The sequence below is a fragment of the Thunnus maccoyii genome, chromosome 20 (genome assembly GCF_910596095.1).
Source record: "Thunnus maccoyii chromosome 20, fThuMac1.1, whole genome shotgun sequence".
Taxonomy (NCBI): Eukaryota; Metazoa; Chordata; class Actinopteri; order Scombriformes; family Scombridae; genus Thunnus; species Thunnus maccoyii.
Window position 1 is genome coordinate 7,127,044 of NC_056552.1, and position 19,220 is coordinate 7,146,263.

General features: G+C 35.2%; 5 protein-coding genes across 5 annotated transcripts; 3 read left to right on the forward strand and 2 right to left on the reverse strand.

Moving 5' to 3' along the window:
• Positions 1-404: 404 nt before the first annotated feature.
• Positions 405-1,968, forward strand: LOC121887287 (interferon a3-like). Its single transcript, XM_042398012.1, has 5 exons — positions 405-646; positions 755-841; positions 956-1,105; positions 1,687-1,767; positions 1,870-1,968. The coding sequence occupies exons 1-5, from the start codon at positions 422-424 to the stop codon at positions 1,966-1,968; spliced, it is 642 nt and encodes a 213-aa protein (XP_042253946.1). The 5' UTR covers positions 405-421.
• Positions 1,969-4,111: 2,143 nt separating this feature from the next.
• LOC121887302 (interferon a3-like) lies at positions 4,112-5,571 on the reverse strand. Its single transcript, XM_042398032.1, has 5 exons — positions 5,440-5,571; positions 5,245-5,331; positions 4,981-5,130; positions 4,313-4,393; positions 4,112-4,210 (listed from the first exon to the last, which is right to left on the reverse strand). Exons 1-5 carry the CDS (start codon positions 5,569-5,571, stop codon positions 4,112-4,114), a joined length of 549 nt encoding a protein of 182 aa, XP_042253966.1.
• Positions 5,572-7,626: 2,055 nt separating this feature from the next.
• On the forward strand, positions 7,627-10,399 carry LOC121887281 (interferon a3-like). Its single transcript, XM_042398007.1, has 5 exons — positions 7,627-7,758; positions 7,867-7,953; positions 8,069-8,218; positions 8,800-8,880; positions 10,262-10,399. Exons 1-5 carry the CDS (start codon positions 7,627-7,629, stop codon positions 10,358-10,360), a joined length of 549 nt encoding a protein of 182 aa, XP_042253941.1. The 3' UTR covers positions 10,361-10,399.
• Positions 10,400-13,206: 2,807 nt separating this feature from the next.
• LOC121887100 (interferon a3-like) lies at positions 13,207-14,687 on the forward strand. The gene is made up of 5 exons (XM_042397666.1): positions 13,207-13,338; positions 13,447-13,533; positions 13,648-13,797; positions 14,406-14,486; positions 14,589-14,687. Exons 1-5 carry the CDS (start codon positions 13,207-13,209, stop codon positions 14,685-14,687), a joined length of 549 nt encoding a protein of 182 aa, XP_042253600.1.
• Positions 14,688-16,832: 2,145 nt separating this feature from the next.
• LOC121887099 (interferon a3-like) lies at positions 16,833-17,945 on the reverse strand. The gene is made up of 5 exons (XM_042397665.1): positions 17,814-17,945; positions 17,619-17,705; positions 17,355-17,504; positions 17,021-17,101; positions 16,833-16,931 (listed from the first exon to the last, which is right to left on the reverse strand). The coding sequence occupies exons 1-5, from the start codon at positions 17,943-17,945 to the stop codon at positions 16,833-16,835; spliced, it is 549 nt and encodes a 182-aa protein (XP_042253599.1).
• Positions 17,946-19,220: the final 1,275 nt, after the last annotated feature.

A 19,220-nucleotide genomic window follows, 5' to 3' on the forward strand; every position in this document is an offset into this window, starting at 1 on the left:
CAATTTCTTGCCTCAAATGTCCAAAACACTGTAAAATATCGAAAAAATATTCCTATTGCTCCCCAGATTTTCCTTACATGTAGCTATGATGATGAATGATGAGCTATGTTTGTTTTCATGCATTTCTGAGGTATTGTACAATATGAACTTTCTACGTGGCGGCCTCTTATGGCGTATATTCATGTCTCTGTGATATTTTTAATATCTGGCGTGATATTTTAGATATATGCTTTAACATTTATTAAGTTATAAGACAGTAAGACGTAAGGAAAATCATAATAACAATAATTTAAATCCGAAATGTGTGACATTATACGTGTTTTGTGGTTTATTTCGACTTTTGGAGCGCGTCAAACCCGCAGGTCATGTTGAGAATTTCCCGCAGGTGTTTGGAAAATGAAAAAGGTGCGCGCTGCTATAAATGAAGCGCTGCAGGTCTGCTCAAACAGATCACCATCACAGATCACAACCTCTGGATTTACTCCACACAAAAGCAATTTGTACCTTTTTAAAAATGACCAACAGGATTTTCTTTGCTTGCCTGCTCCTCAGTCTGTACAGCGCAGGATCCTCGCTGAGCTGCAGATGGTTGAGTCATAAATTCAGACAGCACACTGAAAACTCTTTGGAGCTACTGGATACGATGGTAAGTGTGCTTTTTAAAATGTTGTTTACATTGATTTAGTTATCTTAATGGACTCACTTTAATTCATTGTCTGTACTTTAACACATGATTTGTTTGTGTGTGATGCAGGCTAATAATTCCACCAACACCACTGAGGATGCTGAACTGGAGGTGGCCTTCCCCCATCGTCTGTACACTCAGGCGTCCAAAGCATCAGTAAGTCATCCTGAGATAAGTTTCTTTCTTCGATTGTTTTTAGAGAAAAGTGTGGTCACAGCTGTGAAAAAGTGACATGAATGTAATATGTGATTGTTTATTTCCTCATTCCAGGCTGGGGAGCGTCTTGTTTTCATCGTGCAGGTTCTGAAGGAGTTGGCTAAGTTGTTTAAGAAGGATCACAGCTCTGCATCATGGCAGAAGAAGACAGAGGAGGACTTTGTCATTGTTGTGAACGGGCAGATTCATGGTCTGCGTCCCTGTGTAAGTAGAGCCCAGTACTGGAAGAAGTACTCACATCCTTTGCTTCAGTAAAAGCACTTGTTTTGCAGAAAATCAGGCTGTGACAATATTAAATTTCTTTAATAAAGTACATTATTATTACTGATGAATCAGTGTATAAGCAGCATTTTATTGTAATTGTTTGATCTTCAGGATTTTATAAGAATCAGCAGATAAATCTGAAGGACTGTGAGATGATAATTTATGAAGGAAAGAAGAAAAAACAAACTTCTGTTACATAAAGCTTGTCTTATTTCATGTCCAAAGAGTAAAAAGGTAACTAAAGCTGTCAGATAAAATGTAATGGAGGATAAAGTATAATATTTCCCTCTGAATTGTGGTGTAGTAGAACTACAAAGTAACAGAAAATCTGAATACTCAAGTAACGTACAAATACTTCAAAACTGTACTTAAGTACTTAAGTAAATGCAATGTACTGTTACATTTAATTATATTTCTGTCACAGTGAAATCCTGTCTACATGTGTCCATTGTGACTGTGTGATGGAGATTTATTTGAATGAAGATGTATTTTCTAAATTATTTTACTTCTGATTCATGTAGATTGGGAGTCACAGCCACAAGAAGAAAAACGATGACCTGACCAAATATTTCCACACTCTCTCAGACCACGTCAAGCGAATGGTAAGTTATCTGTCCCATTCACTTTGGTCTTAGATGTGAGACACTGTGGTTGGACGCATCCAGCATGTTGTAATAATAATAATAATATTCTTCTGTCTGTAGGGTCACAGTGCTGAAGCCTGGGAGCTGATCAGGAGGGAAATCAAAATCCATCTATTCAGAGTCGACCAGCTGGCTTCATCTCTACTCACCAACAACTGAAACCTGTCTGTGTGTCAGACTGAGAATGTGTTAAATTATTTGTTTACATGCAGTTTATTTATTTATTATTCTATTTATTTTCTTATGTCTTTATTTATTTATCAGTATATTTATTGAGTTGTTTTAGTAACCAACAGCTGATTGGTTGATTGTGTTGATTTTTAGTATTGAGCAAAATGAAGAATTTTTTTTTTTACATTACATCCCATGTTTATTTATTTATTTATTTATTTATTTATTTATTTATTTATTCATTCATTCATTTATTCATTTATTTATTCATTTATTGATTTCTCAGTTTATGTATCAGTTTATCTATTTATTTATCAGTTTATTTATTGAATTGTTTGTGTATCAGTTGATTGGTTGATCATGTATCTTCCTATGTGTTGATTTTTAGCGTTGAGCAAAATGAAATGTATTTTTAAAGATTTTTTACATGTTATAGCCAATAAAAAATGATGTAAATGGAAACATTTTTGTTTTGTTTGTTATTCCTGTTGTATAAACAAAGTGAATGCAGATTTTCTTTTTAATAAGCACAAATACACAACAGGAACATTTAGGGTAATTTCTATAGTAATACCTCTCATTAACATGTCTGATGATCATGTACCAGTACTTACACCTACTGTAGGTACAAGATAGAAGTGATGTTAAATGGTCAAGTCATACAATGAAAACTGAAGAGTAAAACACAAGGCTGGATTATTAACTGGGCAAAGCAAGAGGCCCCAAAAGTTCAGTTTCACTCCACATCATTTGGGTCTATCTAATCTGATTAATCACAAATTTGTTATAAATTCGCACCACTGAAGTGAAATATCAACCACGAACCTGGAAGAGAGACTCTGTGTCCAAATCCAGTTTTATGACCTGAATAGTTTTAGTTTATACCAGTGTATGTGCACTGGAGGCTTCAGCATCAGACTTGTGTAAGTTGTCTACTGGCTCTTGATTGGCTCCAAACTAGTTGTGATGTCACTAATCATATTGAACACTCCTTTAACTCAGATTTAAGGTGAGCACAGAGACACTTTCCCCTTTCGGCTGATGAATGTAAAAACAGCTTCTAGTGTCAAACTCTGCACAAACATCATTCTGCACAGAGAAAATCAAACCTCCAACCAGAGGAACAAGAAGAAAAACACTTTTGACTGGAGGAGGACACTTTTGATAACTGATTAGTTGTTTAGTTTGTTTAATTTTTTAAGCTAAACTCCCAAAATTTCATTGGTACCAACTACTCAACTGTAAATATTTACTAATATTCACAGTTATTTATGATAATAAACTCAACATCTTTGGGTTTTTGACTGTTGTTCAGAAGAAATGAGAACTTTGAAAATGTTAACTTTGCTTCAGTGAATGAAGAATTATGACCATCAGACTGTTTTCTGACATTTTATACTCTGAACAATCGATTATTCAAGAAACTAACTGTCAGACCTACTGATAATGAGAATAACTGTCCGTTGCAGCCTGGAATAACACTAACTTCCAAGTTTTCTGTGTGCAGTTTGATAAAAACAACAATATAAAGTAAAACTATTCAGGTGTTTAAACTGGATTGTGACAGTGAGAGTTCCTCTTCCAGACCAGAGCAAGATGGAGGATGGAGGACCTGTCATGGTTGATATTGTACCTCAGTGGTCCAAATTTATAACAAATTTGCCATTAATGAAATGATATGGATCAAACTGGAGGCTTTTGGGGCCCCTGGAGGTCTGCTGTAAGTACTGTTCCATGATCATCAGAACTGTTTGTGAGAGGTACGTGTGCATCAGATCCTGAACAACACCTCACATGTTCCTGCTGTTTGACTTTACTCATTAATAGAAAATCTGCATCATCTTTGTTTATGGAACAGGAATAAAAAAACAACAAAAATATTTCCAACGGCATCGAGAAGTATTATTTGTTTTATTAGCTATAATATGGTAAAGGTACATACAGATAAAAAAATATATATATTTCATTTTTCTCAATGCTAAAATCAACACATAGAGAGACACATAGTCAACCAATCAACTGATAAATACACAAACAATTCAATAAATAAATAAATACATTATGAATAAATAAATAAACTGCATGTAATTAAATAATTTAACACATTCTCAGTCTAACACACAGACAGATTTCAGTTGTTGGTGAGTAGAGATGAAGCCAGCTGGTCGACTCTGAATAGATGGATTTTGATTTCCCTCCTGATCAGCTCCCAGGCTTCAGCACTGTGACCCTACAGACAGAAGAATATTATTATTATTATTACAACATGCTGGATGCGTCCAACCACAGTGTCTCACATCTAAGACCAAAGTGAATGGGACAGATAACTTACCATTCGCTTGACGTGGTCTGAGAGAGTGTGGAAATATTTGGTCAGGTCATGGTTTTTCTTCTTGTGGCTGTGACTCCCAATCTACATGAATCAGAAGTAAAATAATTTAGAAAATACGTCTTCATTCAAATAAATCTCCATCACACAGTCACAATGGACACATGTAGACAGGATTTCACTGTGACAGAAATATAATTAAATGTAACAGTACATTGCATTAACTCAAGTACTTAAGTACAGGTTTGAAGTACTTGTACGCTACTTGAGTATTTAATTTTTCTGCTGCTTTGTAGTTCTACTACACCACAATTCAGAGGAAAATATTATACTTTATGCTCCATTACATTTTAGTCGACAGCTTTAGTTACATTGTTTTTACTCTTTTTTTGAATTATCATCTCACAGTCCTTCAGATTTATCTGCTGATTCTTATAAAATCCTGAAGATCAAATGATTACAATAAAATGCTGCTTATACACTGATTCATCAGTAATAATAATGTACTTTATTAAAGAAATCTAATATTGTCACAGCCTGATTTTCTGCAAAACAAGTACTTTTACTTTTACATAATACTTATGTACTTTTACTGAAGTAGAATTTTAAAAGCAGGACTTTTACTGAAGTAAAGGATGTGAGTACTTCTTCCAGTACTGGGCTCTACTTACACAGGGACGCAGACCATGAATCTGCCCGTTCACAACAATGACAAAGTCCTCCTCTGTCTTCTTCTGCCATGATGCAGAGCTGTGATCCTTCTTAAACAACTTAGCCAACTCCTTCAGAACCTGCACGATGAAAACAAGACGCTCCCCAGCCTGGAATGAGGAAATAAACAATCGCATATTACATTCATGTCACTTTTTCACAGCTGTGACCACACTTTTCTCTAAAAACAATTGAAGAAAGAAACTTATTTCAGGATGACTTACTGATGCTTTGGACGCCTGAGTGTACAGATCATGAGGGAAGGCCACCTCCAGTTCAGCATTCTCAGTGGTGTTGGTGGAATTATTAGCCTGAATCACACACAAACAAATCATGTGTTAAAGTATAAACAATGAATTAAAGTGAGTCCATTAAGATAAATAAATCACTGTAAACAACATTTTAAAAAGCACACTTACCATCGTATCCAGTAGCTCCAAAGAGTTTTCAGTGTGCTGTTTGAATTTATGACTCAACCATCTGCAGCTCAGCGAGGATCCTGCGCTGTACAGACTGAGGAGCACACAAGCAAAGAAAATCCTGTTCATCATTTTTAAAAAGGTGTAATTTGCTTTTGTGAAGCGCAAATTCAGATGAGTCCTGGTGATCTGTTTGAGCAGACCTGCAGCGCCTCATTTATATCAGTGCGCACCTTTTTCATTTTCCAAACACCTGCGGGAAACACTTGTGTGACTTCACGCGGTTCAAAGGTCAAAATAAACATAAACATAACAACATGTTACACATTTCAGATTTGACATTGCGTCAGTATGAAAGATTTATCCCACAATAAATAAATATCACAGCAAAGTTAAAATAACACGCCTGGTACGAATGAAAAAAGAGTAAACTGCTATATAGTAATACCAAAGACAATGCATGTTATAGAATACCTAAAAAAAAACATCAAATCAAACACAGTTTACTGTTGATAATATTGGAATGACTCAGTTTCGATATTGGAAATTATGGGAATATTAAAGGAATATTAATGCGATTTTTCAAGGGCAACTAATAATAATAATAAAAGTTAAAATATGACGCCTGGTACATACAGTGCAACAATTATTCAGGAATGGTTTGAGGAACATGACAAAGAAAGAATTTACAGGACTTTAAGGATCTGCTGTTAACGTCCTGGCTCCAGATACCAGAGGACACCTTCAGAGGTCTTGTGGAGTCCATGACTCGGTGGGTCAAAGCTGTTTTGGCTGCACGAGGGGGATCTAAACAATATTAGGCAGGTGGGTTTAATGTTGTGGCTGATCGGTGGTTTGTGAGAACCAGGAAGCCTATTGAAGGAGGATTCTCCTTCACCTTTTCATTTTACAGACTAGTAGCCTATTATATTTGTCATGTACATCATGAAGAGTCTGAAAAGTAACCAGCATTTATTGATTGTGTTTTATTTCTATGGTAGTTTTATTCTAATTAGTATTTTCATTTGTGGTTTGTAGCACGTTGTTTTTATTGTATTGTGTGTGTGTTTTTTCAAAAGTCTATAAGGACAAGAGATGTGAATCAAATTAGACTATTAATACTCTGCAGTTTACTGTATAAACAGCCACATTCTGATGAAAACAAGCTGAAATGTTACTGATCAGTTATGAATGAGCGTCACCGCGCAGCCGCAGTCACACACTGACTTTCATTTTCTCTTTGTGGGAACTTCCCATTTACTACACTGAGTGGACACAGACTGATTATTGCTAGTCCACACATGATGTAATTCCAACAATTATCTCTTTATAATACATTTTCCATCTCATTGACCAGCGTGCAGACTGAAAGAGAGGTGATGACGTCATCAAAAAAACGATGCCTGAAATCTCAAAAAGACAAAAACACTGTAAACTAACGAAATTAAATACATAAATAAATGTTCAAATATCCTAAAACCTTTATCAGTGACAGGGATTACATTCAAGGAGAATTAATTTTGGGTGTCCACAAATTTCTAGACCTACTATTTATAACATTGATTTTATTATTGGTGTTATTACATTTCGATGTATTTTATCATTTTATTATATTATTCAATTCATTGTTGGGTTTTTATCGTATTTTTTCATTTTATGTAGAACACTTTGTAACTTGTTTTAAAAGTGCTATATAAATATATAAATAAAGGTATTATTATTATTAGTTGCCCTTGAAAAATCACAATAATATTCCTATAATAATACCATAATTTCGCATATCGAATACTGAGATATTCCAATCAATTCATCAACAGTTGACTGTGTTTGATTTCATGTTTTTAGGTATTCTATTACATGCATTGTCTTTGGTATTACTATATAGCAGTTTACTCTTTTTTCATTCGTACCAGGCGTGTTATTTTAACTTTGCTGTGATATTTATTTATTGTGGGATAAATCTTTCATACTGACGCAATATCAAATTTGAAATGTGTAACATGTTGTTATGTTTATGTTTATTTTGACCTTTGAACCGCGTGAAGTCACACAAGTGTTTCCCGCAGGTGTTTGGAAAATGAAAAAGGTGCGCACTGATATAAATGAGGCGCTGCAGGTCTGCTCAAACAGATCACCAGGACTCATCTGAATTTGCGCTTCACAAAAGCAAATTATACCTTTTTAAAAATGATGAACAGGATTTTCTTTGCTTGTGTGCTCCTCAGTCTGTACAGCGCAGGATCCTCGCTGAGTTGCAGATGGTTGAGTCATAAATTCAAACAGCACACTGAAAACTCTTTGGAGCTACTGGATACGATGGTAAGTGTGCTTTTTAAAATGCTGTTTACAGTGATTGAGTTATCTTAATGGACTCACTTTAATTTATTGTCTGTACTTTAACACATGATTTGTTTGTGTGTGATGCAGGCTAATAATTCCACCAACACCACTGAGGATGCTGAACTGGAGGTGGCCTTCCCTCATCGTCTGTACACTCAGGCGTCCAAAGCATCAGTAAGTCATCCTGAAATAAGTTTCTTTCTTCAATTGTTCTCAGAGAAAAGTGTGGTCACAGCTGTGAAAAAGTGACATGAATGTAATATGTGATTGTTTTGTTTCCTCCTTCCAGGCTGGGGAGCGTCTTGTTTTCATCGTGCAGGTTCTGAAGGAGTTGGCTAAGTTGTTTAAGAAGGATCACAGCTCTGCATCATGGCAGAAGAAGACAGAGGAGGACTTTGTCATTGTTGTGAACGGGCAGATTCATGGTCTGCGTCCCTGTGTAAGTAGAGCCCAGTACTGGAAGAAGTACTCAGAGCCTTTGCTTCAGGAAAAGTACTTGTTTTGCAGAAAATCAGGCTGTGACAATATTAAATTTGTTTAATAAAGTACATTATTATTACTGATGAATCAGTGTATAAGCAGCATTTTATTGTAGTTATTTGATCTTCAGGATTTTATAAGAATCAGCAGATAAATCTGAAGGACTGTGAGATGATAATTTGTGAAGGAAAGAAGAAAAACAAACTTCTGTTACATAAAGCTTGTCTTATTTCATGTCAAAAGAGTAAAAAAAGTAACTAAAGCTGTCAGATAAAAGGTAATGGAGGATAAAGTACATTATTTTCCTCTGAATTGTGGTGTAGTAGAACTACAAAGTAACAGAAAAATTAAATACTCAAGTAACGTACAAGTACTTCAAAACTGTACTTAAGTACTTTAATTAATGCAATGTACTGTTACATTTAATTATATTTCTGTCACAGTGAAATCCCGTCTACATGTGTCCATTGTGACTGTGTGATGGAGATTTATTTGAATGAAGACGTATTTTCTAAATTATTTTGCTTCTGATTCATCTAGATTGGGAGTCACAGCCACAAGAAGAAAAACCATGACCTGACCAAATATTTCCACACTCTCTCAGACCACGTCAAGCGAATGGTAAGTTATCTGTCCCATTCACTTTGGTCTTAGATGTGAGACACTGTGGTTGGACGCATCCAGCATGTTGTAATAATAACTAGAAAATGCCATTTCTGTAGAAATTGCGTGTGATTGCTGAAAGCGAATTTAGATTGCATAACTGGAAGCTCAACACTATTGAAAAATCTACCAATATTAAAATCAGCAATGGGTGGAATTGAACCTACACCCTCATGTTTATAAAACAGACATGCTATGCACTGAGATAACATGTCACACAGTAATGTCAGGCCAGATTCTGGTATTTAGCCTGTCAATTGCATGAAATTAACAAAAAAGCAGTTAGGCTCAGCTCATTAAGCAGATTGACATCACCTGGACTCCTTCATCCTTCAACTCTACTGAGTTCTGCCCTAAGCAGCGCTCAAACTCACAACCTTTGGATCTAAAAGGATTTGAGAAGTGACATGAACTTAAACCACTGGACTACTCAGACAGGACTTAGAGAATCAGAAAAGATGTATTTAACAAGAATAGCAATCCACATTTTAGGTAATAATGTTGAGGTAAGCTAGAGTGGAATTGAATTATGGTACAGGATAAAGATGTGAAGCAACTTTGTACATGAGAGCAATATTATAGGGAGCACTGCAGTAAACAGGCATCGAACACACAACCTTGTCATCTAAGGGGTAGCTGATCATGAGGACAGTGTTCTAAACCACTGAGCCAACAGACATTGCCAGTAATGAGTGGAAAAAATCTCCATTTTGACGATGAAAATGTATTTACATTTTGAGAGAGAGGGGGCTTGTGGCAACATACTGAGGCAAGATATGTGCTTGAGGAGTTAAAATTGTGGGAGTGACAGCAGTTTAGAAAAATATTTCTGGTCTAAAATTATCTGTGCTCTCCACTGTGCCTGATCACATGACACACTGGTGAGACCTGAAAAAGTCTGAAAAACCCCTGACTTTGGGCTTAAATTGCTGAAAAACTACAAAAGATATCACTAAACAATCTGGTAACTTTGAAAGTTCAAAGTTTTGTGAACATTTTACAGTTTGAATGGTGTCTATACGATAAGGGACTTCCGAGCAGTTGAGTGTCAAAGTGACCAAGGTTCAAACTCAGTTGGATGGTTCGTCCCATAGACTGCCTTTATAAATTTTAATGTTTTAAAAAATTATATAAAATCGCTGAAATATGTTACATTTCAGAAAAATACCAGCACACATCTGCTGAATGAGTTGCACAGATTGACAGTTGAATGGTTTTTATAACACAAAGTATGCAGCAGTTGAAACGTGGAAAAAAACGTATGGAAGACGGAATAAGAATAAAGAGTGAGAATGTTGCTTTCAGCAATCACACATTAATAATATTCTTCTGTCTGTAGGGTCACAGTGCTGAAGCGTGGGAGCTGATCAGGAGGGAAATCAAAATGCATCTATTCAGAGTCGACCAGCTGGCTTCATCTCTACTCACCAACAACTGAAACCTGTCAGTGTCAGACTGAGAATGTGTTAAATTATTTGTTTACATGCAGTTTATTTATTTATTTATTTATCAGTTTATTTATCAGTTTATTTATTTATTTATCAGTTTATTTAATGAATTGTTTGCATATCAGTTGATTGGTTGATCATGTATCTTTCTATGTGTTGATTTTTAGTGTTGAGCAAAATGAAATGTATTTTTAAAGATTTTTTACATGTCATTAATTTTTTTACATGTCATACATTTTTACAGCCAATAAAAAATGATGTATATGGAAATATTTTTGTTTTGTTTTTTATTCCTGTTGTATAAACAAAAGGAATGCAGATTTTCTTTTTAATAAGCACAAATACACATTTAGGGTAATTTCTATAGTAATACCTCTCATTAACATGTCTGATGATCATGTACCAGTACTTACACCTACTGTAAGTGCAAGATAGAAGTGATGTTAAATGGTCAAATCAGACAATTAAATCTGAAGAGTAAAACACAAGGCTGGATTATTAACTGAGCAAATCGAGAGGCCCCAAAATTCCTGGTTTACTCCACATCATTTGGGTCTACCTAATCTGATTAATCACAAATTTGTTATAAATTCACACCACTGAAGTAAAATGTCAACCATGAACCTGGAAGAGGAACTCTGTGTCCAAATCCAGTTTTATGACCTGAATAGTTTTAGTTCATACCAGTGTATGTGCACTGGAGGCTTCAGCATCAGACTTGTGTAAGTTGTCTACTGGCTCTTGATTGGCTCCAAACTAGTTGTGATGTCACTAATCATATTCAACACTCCCTTAACTCAGATTTAAGGTGAGCACAGAGACACTTTCCCCCTTCGGCTGATGAATGTAAAAACAGCTTCTAGTGTCAAACTCTGCACAAACATCATTCTGCACAGAGAAAATCAAACCTCCAACCAGAGGAACAAGAAGAAAAACACTTTTGACTGGAGGAGGACACTTTTGATAACTGATTAGTTGTTTAATTTCTTTAATTTTTTAAGCTAAATTCCCAAAATTTCATTGGTACCAACTACTCAACTGTGAATATTTACTAATATTCACAGTTATTTATGATAATAAACTCAACATCTTTGGGTTTTTGACTGTTGTTCAGAAGAAATGAGAACTTTGAAAATGTTAACTTTGCTTCAGTGAATAAAGAATAATGACCATCAGACTGTTTTCTGACATTTTACACACTGAACAATCGATTATTCAAGAAACTAATTGTCAGACCTATTGATAATGAGAATAACTGTCCGTTGCAGCCTGGAATAATACTAACTTCCAAGTTTTCTGTGTCCAGTTTGATAAAAACAACAATATAAAGTAAAACTATTCAGGTGTTTAAACTGGATTGTGACAGTGAGAGTTCCTCTCCCAGACCAGAGCAAGATGGAGGATGGAGGACCTGTCATGGTTGATATTGTACTTCAGTGGTCCAAATTTATAACAAATTTGCCATTAATGAAATGATATGGCAAGAAGAAGTATTCATATCCTTTACTTGAGTGCAGCACTTGAGTAAATGTACTTCTTGTACAACTTATTTTTAAGTATTTTTACACTGTGGATGTGCTGCTTTTATCAAAGAGTCTGAATACTTCCTCCAGTACTGGCAACTTCCTAAAAAACAACATAAAACATCTCTTCCAGTATAGACCTACAGTGTTATACAGTAAGGACACTTAAAATACATTATGTCCAATCAGTCCCCTGAATGCCCAGTTATTATTCCAAATGAAATAAATAAAAAGGAGAATAAACATATCTTAAAAATCACATATATCGTTAAAAAGAAAACATTTAGACAAAATTTTGTGAACAAACTTTCCATCATGTTTGATATCCTACATAATTATTTTCGCTTTAAAGGGACAAGAAGGAAAGAATATTAAATTCACAGACAAATTACAACCTTTGTCCCCTTATGCTTCCTACAAACACACGCTACAGTGTAACAAGCAAAAAATGGAAAGTTAATACATTACTAGTACCATAAATGTAGACGAAATTCCCAGGAATGCCGTCAGTTCTTCCATATATGTCCGGTCATTCTTCATAGACGTGTGCTGTGATTGTCACCGCGGTATGAAAATGAACTGAGCGTCACTTTCATTTTCTCTTTAAGGGGAGCGCTCGACTCCTGTGGCAGGTATGAGCACGCAGCGAACACGCCTACGGTCTGGATTATTGATGATTCATAAATGATTATGATTATTATTATGTTTCCTAATACACTCAGGCTGCCCCTCATACTGCACAGTCTGCAGATTAAAAGGGAGATGATCACTGCATCAAAACGAAATAAAAACATTCAATTTCTTGCCTCAAATGTCCAAAACACTGTAAAATATCGAAAAAATATTCCTATTGCTCCCCAGATATTCCCTACATGTAGCTATGATGATGAATGATGAGCTATGTTTGTTTTCATGCATTTCTGAGGTATTGTACAATATGAACTTTCTACGTGGCGGCCTCTTATGACGTATATTCGTGTCTCTGTGATATTTTTAATATCTGGCGTGATATTTTAGATATATGCTTTAACATTTATTAAGTTATAAGACAGTAAGACGTAAGGAAAATCAATAAATGGGACAATAATTTAAATCCGAAATGTGTGACATTATACGTGTGTTGTGGTTTATTTCGACTTTTGGAGCGCGTCAAACCCGCAGGTCATGTTGAGAATTTCCCGCAGGTGTTTGGAAAATGAAAAAGGTGCGCGCTGCTATAAATGAAGCGCTGCAGGTCTGCTCAAACAGATCACCATCACAGATCACAGCCTCTGGATTTACTCCACACAAAAGCAATTTGTACCTTTTTAAAAATGACCAACAGGATTTTCTTTGCTTGCCTGCTCCTCAGTCTGTACAGCGCAGGATCCTCGCTGAGCTGCAGATGGTTGAATCATAAATTCAAACAGCACACTGAAAACTCTTTGGAGCTACTGGATACGATGGTAAGTGTGCTTTTTAAAATGTTGTTTACAGTGATTGAGTTATCTTAATGGACTCACTTTAATTCATTGTCTGTACTTTAACACATGATTTGTTTGTGTGTGATTCAGGCTAATAATTCCACCAACACCACTGAGGATGCTGAACTGGAGGTGGCCTTCCCTCATCGTCTGTACACTCAGGCGTCCAAAGCACCAGTGAGTCATCCTGAAATAAGTTTCTTTCTTCAATTGTTCTCAGAGAAAAGTGTGGTCACAGCTGTGAAAAAGTGACATGAATGTAATATGTGATTGTTTATTTCCTCCTTCCAGGCTGGGGAGCGTCTTGTTTTCATCGTGCAGGTTCTGAAGGAGTTGGCTAAGTTGTTTAAGAAGGATCACAGCTCTGCATCATGGCAGAAGAAGACAGAGGAGGACTTTGTCATTGTTGTGAACGGGCAGATTCATGGTCTGCGTCCCTGTGTAAGTAGAGCCCAGTACTGGAAGAAGTACTCAGATCCTTTACTTCAGTAAAAGTACATAAGTATTATGTAAAAGTAAAAGTACTTGTTTTGCAGAAAATCAGGCTGTGACAATATTAAATTTCTTTAATAAAGTACATTCTTATTACTGATGAATCAGTGTATAAGCAGCATTTTATTGTAATTATTTGATCTTCAGGATTTTATAAGAATCAGCAGATAAATCTGAAGGACTGTGAGATGATAATTTATGAAGGAAAGAAGAAAAAACAAACTTCTGTTACATAAAGCTTGTCTTATTTCATGTCAAAAGAGTAAAAAAGTAACTAAAGCTGTCAGATAAAATGTAATGGAGGATAAAGTACAATATTTCCCTCTGAATTGTGGTGTAGTAGAACTACAAAGTAACAGAAAATCTGAATACTCAAGTAATGTACAAGTACTTCAAAACTTTACTTAAGTACTTGAGTTAATGCAATGTACTGTTACATTTAATTATATTTCTGTCACAGTGAAATCTTGTCTACATGTGTCCATTGTGACTGTGTGATGGAGATTTATTTGAATGAAGATGTATTTTCTAAATTATTTTACTTCTGATTCATGTAGATTGGGAGTCACAGCCACAAGAAGAAAAACCATGACCTGACCAAATATTTCCACACTCTCTCAGACCACGTCAAGCGAATGGTAAGTTATCTGTCCCATTCACTTTGGTCTTAGATGTGAGACACTGTGGTTGGACGCATCCAGCATGTTGTAATAATAATAATAATATTCTTCTGTCTGTAGGGTCACAGTGCTGAAGCCTGGGAGCTGATCAGGAGGGAAATCAAAATCCATCTATTTAGAGTCGACCAGCTGGCTTCATCTCTACTCACCACCAACTGAAACCTGTCTGTGTGTCAGACTGAGAATGTGTTAAATTATTTGTTTACATGCAGTTTATTTATTTATTTATTTATTTATTCATAATGTATTTATTTATTTATTTAATTGTTTGTGTATTTATCAGTTGATTGGTTGACTATGTGTCTCTCTATGTGTTGATTTTAGCATTGAGAAAAATGAAATATATATATTTTTTACCTGTATGTACATGGGATACCATGTTATACCTAATAAAACAAATAATACTTCTCGATGCAGTTGGAAATATTTTTCTTGTTTTTTTATTCCTGTTTCATAAACAAAGACGATGCAGATTTTCTATTAACGAGTAAAGTCAAACAGCAGGAACATGTGAGGTGTTGTTCAGGCTCTGATGCACACGTACCTCTCACAATCAGTTCTGATGATCATGGAACAGTACTTACAGCAGACCTCCAGGGGCCCCAAAAGCCTCCAGTTTGATCCATATCATTTCATTAATGGCAAATTTGTTATAAATTTGGACCACTGAGGTACAATATCAACCATGATAGGTTCTCCATCCTCCATCTTGCTCTGGTCTGGGAGAGGAACTCTCACTGTCACAATCCAGTTTAAACACCTGAATAGTTTTACTTTATATTGTTGTTTTTATCAAACTGCACACAGAAAACTTGGAAGTTAGTGTTATTCCAGGCTGCAACAGACAGTTATTCTCATTATCAATAGGTCTGACAATTAGTTTCTTGAATAATCGATTGTTCAGAGTATAAAATGTCAGAAAACAGTCTGATGGTCATTATTCTTTATTCACTGAAGCAAAGTTAACATTTTCAAAGTTCTCATTTCTTCTGAACAACAGTCAAAAACCCAAAGATGTTGAGTTTATTATCATAAATAACTGTGAATATTAGTAAATATTCACAGTTGAGTAGTTGGTACCAATGAAATTTTGGGAATTTAGCTTAAAAAATTAAACAAACTAAACAACTAATCAGTTATCAAAAGTGTCCTCCTCCAGTCAAAAGTGTTTTTCTTCTTGTTCCTCTGGTTGGAGGTTTGATTTTCTCTGTGCAGAATGATGTTTGTGCAGAGTTTGACACTAGAAGCTGTTTTTACATTCATCAGCCGAAGGGGGAAAGTGTCTCTGTGCTCACCTTAAATCTGAGTTAAGGGAGTGTTGAATATGATTAGTGACATCACAACTAGTTTGGAGCCAGTCAAGAGCCAGTAGACAACTTCCACAAGTCTGATGCTGAAGCCTCCAGTGCACATACACTGGTATAAACTAAAACTATTCAGGTCATAAAACTGGATTTGGACACAGAGTTCCTCTTCCAGGTTTGTGGTTGATATTTCACTTCAGTGGTGCGAATTTATAACAAATTTGTGATTAATCAGATTAGGTAGACCCAAATGATGTGGAGTGAAACTGAACTTTTGGGGCCTCTCGCTTTGCCCAGTTAATAATCCAGCCTTGTGTTTTACTCTTCAGTTTTAATTGTCTGACTTGACCATTTAACATCACTTCTATCTTGTACCTACAGTAGGTGTAAGTATAAGTACATGATCATCAGACATGTTAATGAGAGGTATTACTATAGAAATGACCCTAAATGTTCCTGTTGTGCATTTGTGCTCATTAAAAAGAAAATCTGCATTCACTTTGTTTATACAACAGGAATAACAAACAAAACAAAAATGTTTCCATTTACATCATTTTTTATTGGCTATAACATGTAAAAAATCTTTAAAAATACATTTCATTTTGCTCAATGCTAAAAATCAACACATAGACAGAGACATGATCAACCAATCAACTGATACACAAACAATTCAATAAATAAACTGATAAATAAATAAATAAACTGATACATAAACTGAGAAATGAATAAATGAATGAATGAATGAATGAATGAATGAATGAATAAATAAATAAATAAATAAATAAATAAACATGGGATGTAATGTAAAAAAAAAAATTCTTCATTTTGCTCAATGCTAAAAATCAACACAATCAACCAATCAGCTGTTGGGTACTAAAACAGCTCAATAAATAAACTGATAAATAAATAAAGACATAAGTAAATAAATAGAATAATAAATAAATAAACTGCATGTAAGCAAATAATGTAACACACTCTCAGTCTGACACACAGACAGGTTTCAGTTGGTGGTGAGTAGAGATGAAGCCAGCTGGTCGACTCTGAATAGATGGATTTTAATTTCCCTCCTGATCAGCTCCCAGGCTTCAGCACTGTGACCCTACAGACAGAAGAATATTATTATTAAAACATAGATAGATAGATAGATAGATAGATAGATAGATAGATAGATAGATAGTGTAGACTTACCATTCGTCCAAGGATATGGCCTGAGAGTCTCTTGAAATACATCTGCAGCTTCTTGTTCTTCTTGTGGCTGTTGCTCCCATTCTAAATGAATAAAAAGTCAAATGATTTAAGAAAATAGTTTTTAACCTGTCTCACAAAAAGCAGTGTGTAGTCAGGCTCACATTTAAGATGTCTATGAGTTGGGTTGAGTTGAGTTACTTGTAGTATTGAGTATTTTTACATTGCTGTATTAGTAAAAGATCTGAATTCTTCTTCCAACACTGCAAAAATCAATCACCAATCATTTAATGTGTGAACAAGTGAGACTATGTTCCTCCACATTTCTGAGACTTACACAGGAGCGCAGACCATCAGCCTGCTGGGTGACAACATTGAGAAAGTCCTCCACTGTCTTCTCCTCCCATGATGTAGAGTTATGAGCCTCCTCAAACAGGGCAGCCGTCTGCTCCAGAATCTGCACAATGAAACCAAGACGCTCCCCAACCTGGAGGAAGAAGAAGACGATCAATCACAGATTACTACAGACAATAAATAATTCATACAGTATATTATATTTTGCAATTACAATTGCAGTGGTTAAAAGTTGAGGATGACTTACTGATGCTTTGGACGCCTGAGTGTACAGATCATGAGGGAAGGCCACCTCCAGTTCAGCATCCTCAGTGGTGTTGGTGGAATTATTAGCCTGAATCACACACAAACAAATCGTGTGTTAAAGTATAGAAAATTAAGTAAAGTGAGTTCATTTAGATGATTAAATCAATATAAACAACATTTTAAAAAGCACACTTACCATCGTATCCAGTAGCTCCAAAGAGTTTTCAGTGTGCTGTCTGAATTTATGACCCAACCATCTGCAGCTCAGCGAGGATCCTGCGCTGTACAGACTGAGGAGCAGACAAGCAAAGACAATCCTGTTCATCATTTTTAAAAAGTATAATTTGCTTTTGTGTGGAGCAAATTCAGATGTGTCCTGGTGATCTGTTTGAGCAGACCTGCAGCGCCTCATTTAAAGGAGTGCGCACCTTTTTCATTTTCCAAACACCTGCGGGAAACACTTTGTGTGGCTTTCACGCCGTCAAAATCGCAACATAACATGTTACACATTTCAGATTTGATATCGTGTCAGTATGAAAGATTTATCCCACAATAAGTAAATATCACTGTAAAGTTAAAATATTAAAGTTAAAAAAGACTAAACTGCTATATAGTAATACCAAAGACAATGCATGTTATAGAATACCTAAAAAACATAAAATCAAACACAGTTCACTAATGATAATGTTGGAATAACTCAGAATTCAATATTGGAAATTATGGTATTATTATAGGAATATTAGTGCGATTTTTCAAGGACAAGTAAGAATAATAATAATAATAATACCTTTATTTAAATAGCACTTCTTAAAACAAGTTACACAGTGTTCTACATGAAATGTAAAAATACAATAAAAACCCAACAATGAATAGAATAATATAATAAAATGATAAAATACATCGAAATGTAATAACACCAATAATAAAATCAATGTTATAAATAGTAGGTCTAGAAATTTGTGGACACCCAAAATTAATTCTCTTTGAATGTAATCCCTGTCACTGATAAAGGTTTTAGGGTATTTGAACATTTATTTATGTATTTAATTTCGTTAGTTTCCAGTGTTTTTGTATTTCTGAGATTTCAGACATCGTTTTGATGACGTCATCACCTGTCTTTCATTATGCACGCTGGTCAATGGATGGAAAATGTATTAAAAAGAGATAATTGTTGGAATTGCATCATCAGTTCTGTGTGAACGAACAACAATCATTCATTGATAAAATTACAAGCGTGATTACAATGTGTCCATTAAGTGTAGTAAATGGGAAGTTCCCACAAAGAGAAAATGAAAAGTCAGTGTGTGACTGCGGCTGCGTAGTGACGCTCATTCATAACTGATCAGTGACATTTCAGCTTGTTTTCATCAGAATGTGGCTGCTTATACAGTCAACTGCAGAGTATTAATAGTCTAATTTGATTCACATCTCTTGTCCTTATAGACTTTTGAAAAAATCACCTTGAAGTCTTTGTCATGTTCCTCAAACCATCCTTGAACAATTGTTGCAGTGTATGTACCAGGCGTCATATTTTAACTTTTATTATTATTATTATTTGCCCTTGAAAAATGATAATCACATAATTTCCCATATCGAATACTGA

What these genes read in the sequence shown, in the direction of transcription:
- LOC121887100 (XM_042397666.1), top strand. Translation starts at nt 13,207, where the DNA reads ATGACCAACAGGATTTTCTTTGCTTGCCTGCTCCTCAGTCTGTACAGC. An exon ending in TGGAGCTACTGGATACGATG is followed by an intron (nt 13,339 to 13,446) that starts GTAAGTGTGCTT and finishes TGTGTGATTCAG; the next exon opens with GCTAATAATTCCACCAACAC. An exon ending in CAGACCACGTCAAGCGAATG is followed by an intron (nt 14,487 to 14,588) that starts GTAAGTTATCTG and finishes TTCTGTCTGTAG; the next exon opens with GGTCACAGTGCTGAAGCCTG.
- LOC121887281 (XM_042398007.1), top strand. Translation starts at nt 7,627, where the DNA reads ATGATGAACAGGATTTTCTTTGCTTGTGTGCTCCTCAGTCTGTACAGC. An exon ending in CTCAGGCGTCCAAAGCATCA is followed by an intron (nt 7,954 to 8,068) that starts GTAAGTCATCCT and finishes TCCTCCTTCCAG; the next exon opens with GCTGGGGAGCGTCTTGTTTT. An exon ending in TTCATGGTCTGCGTCCCTGT is followed by an intron (nt 8,219 to 8,799) that starts GTAAGTAGAGCC and finishes TGATTCATCTAG; the next exon opens with ATTGGGAGTCACAGCCACAA.
- LOC121887287 (XM_042398012.1), top strand. Translation starts at nt 422, where the DNA reads ATGAAGCGCTGCAGGTCTGCTCAAACAGATCACCATCACAGATCACAA. An exon ending in TGGAGCTACTGGATACGATG is followed by an intron (nt 647 to 754) that starts GTAAGTGTGCTT and finishes TGTGTGATGCAG; the next exon opens with GCTAATAATTCCACCAACAC. An exon ending in TTCATGGTCTGCGTCCCTGT is followed by an intron (nt 1,106 to 1,686) that starts GTAAGTAGAGCC and finishes TGATTCATGTAG; the next exon opens with ATTGGGAGTCACAGCCACAA.
- LOC121887302 (XM_042398032.1), bottom strand. Translation starts at nt 5,571, where the DNA reads ATGATGAACAGGATTTTCTTTGCTTGTGTGCTCCTCAGTCTGTACAGC. An exon ending in CTCAGGCGTCCAAAGCATCA is followed by an intron (nt 5,131 to 5,244) that starts GTAAGTCATCCT and finishes TCCTCATTCCAG; the next exon opens with GCTGGGGAGCGTCTTGTTTT. An exon ending in CAGACCACGTCAAGCGAATG is followed by an intron (nt 4,211 to 4,312) that starts GTAAGTTATCTG and finishes TTCTGTCTGTAG; the next exon opens with GGTCACAGTGCTGAAGCCTG.
- LOC121887099 (XM_042397665.1), bottom strand. Translation starts at nt 17,945, where the DNA reads ATGATGAACAGGATTGTCTTTGCTTGTCTGCTCCTCAGTCTGTACAGC. An exon ending in TGGAGCTACTGGATACGATG is followed by an intron (nt 17,706 to 17,813) that starts GTAAGTGTGCTT and finishes TGTGTGATTCAG; the next exon opens with GCTAATAATTCCACCAACAC. An exon ending in CTGATGGTCTGCGCTCCTGT is followed by an intron (nt 17,102 to 17,354) that starts GTAAGTCTCAGA and finishes TTATTCATTTAG; the next exon opens with AATGGGAGCAACAGCCACAA.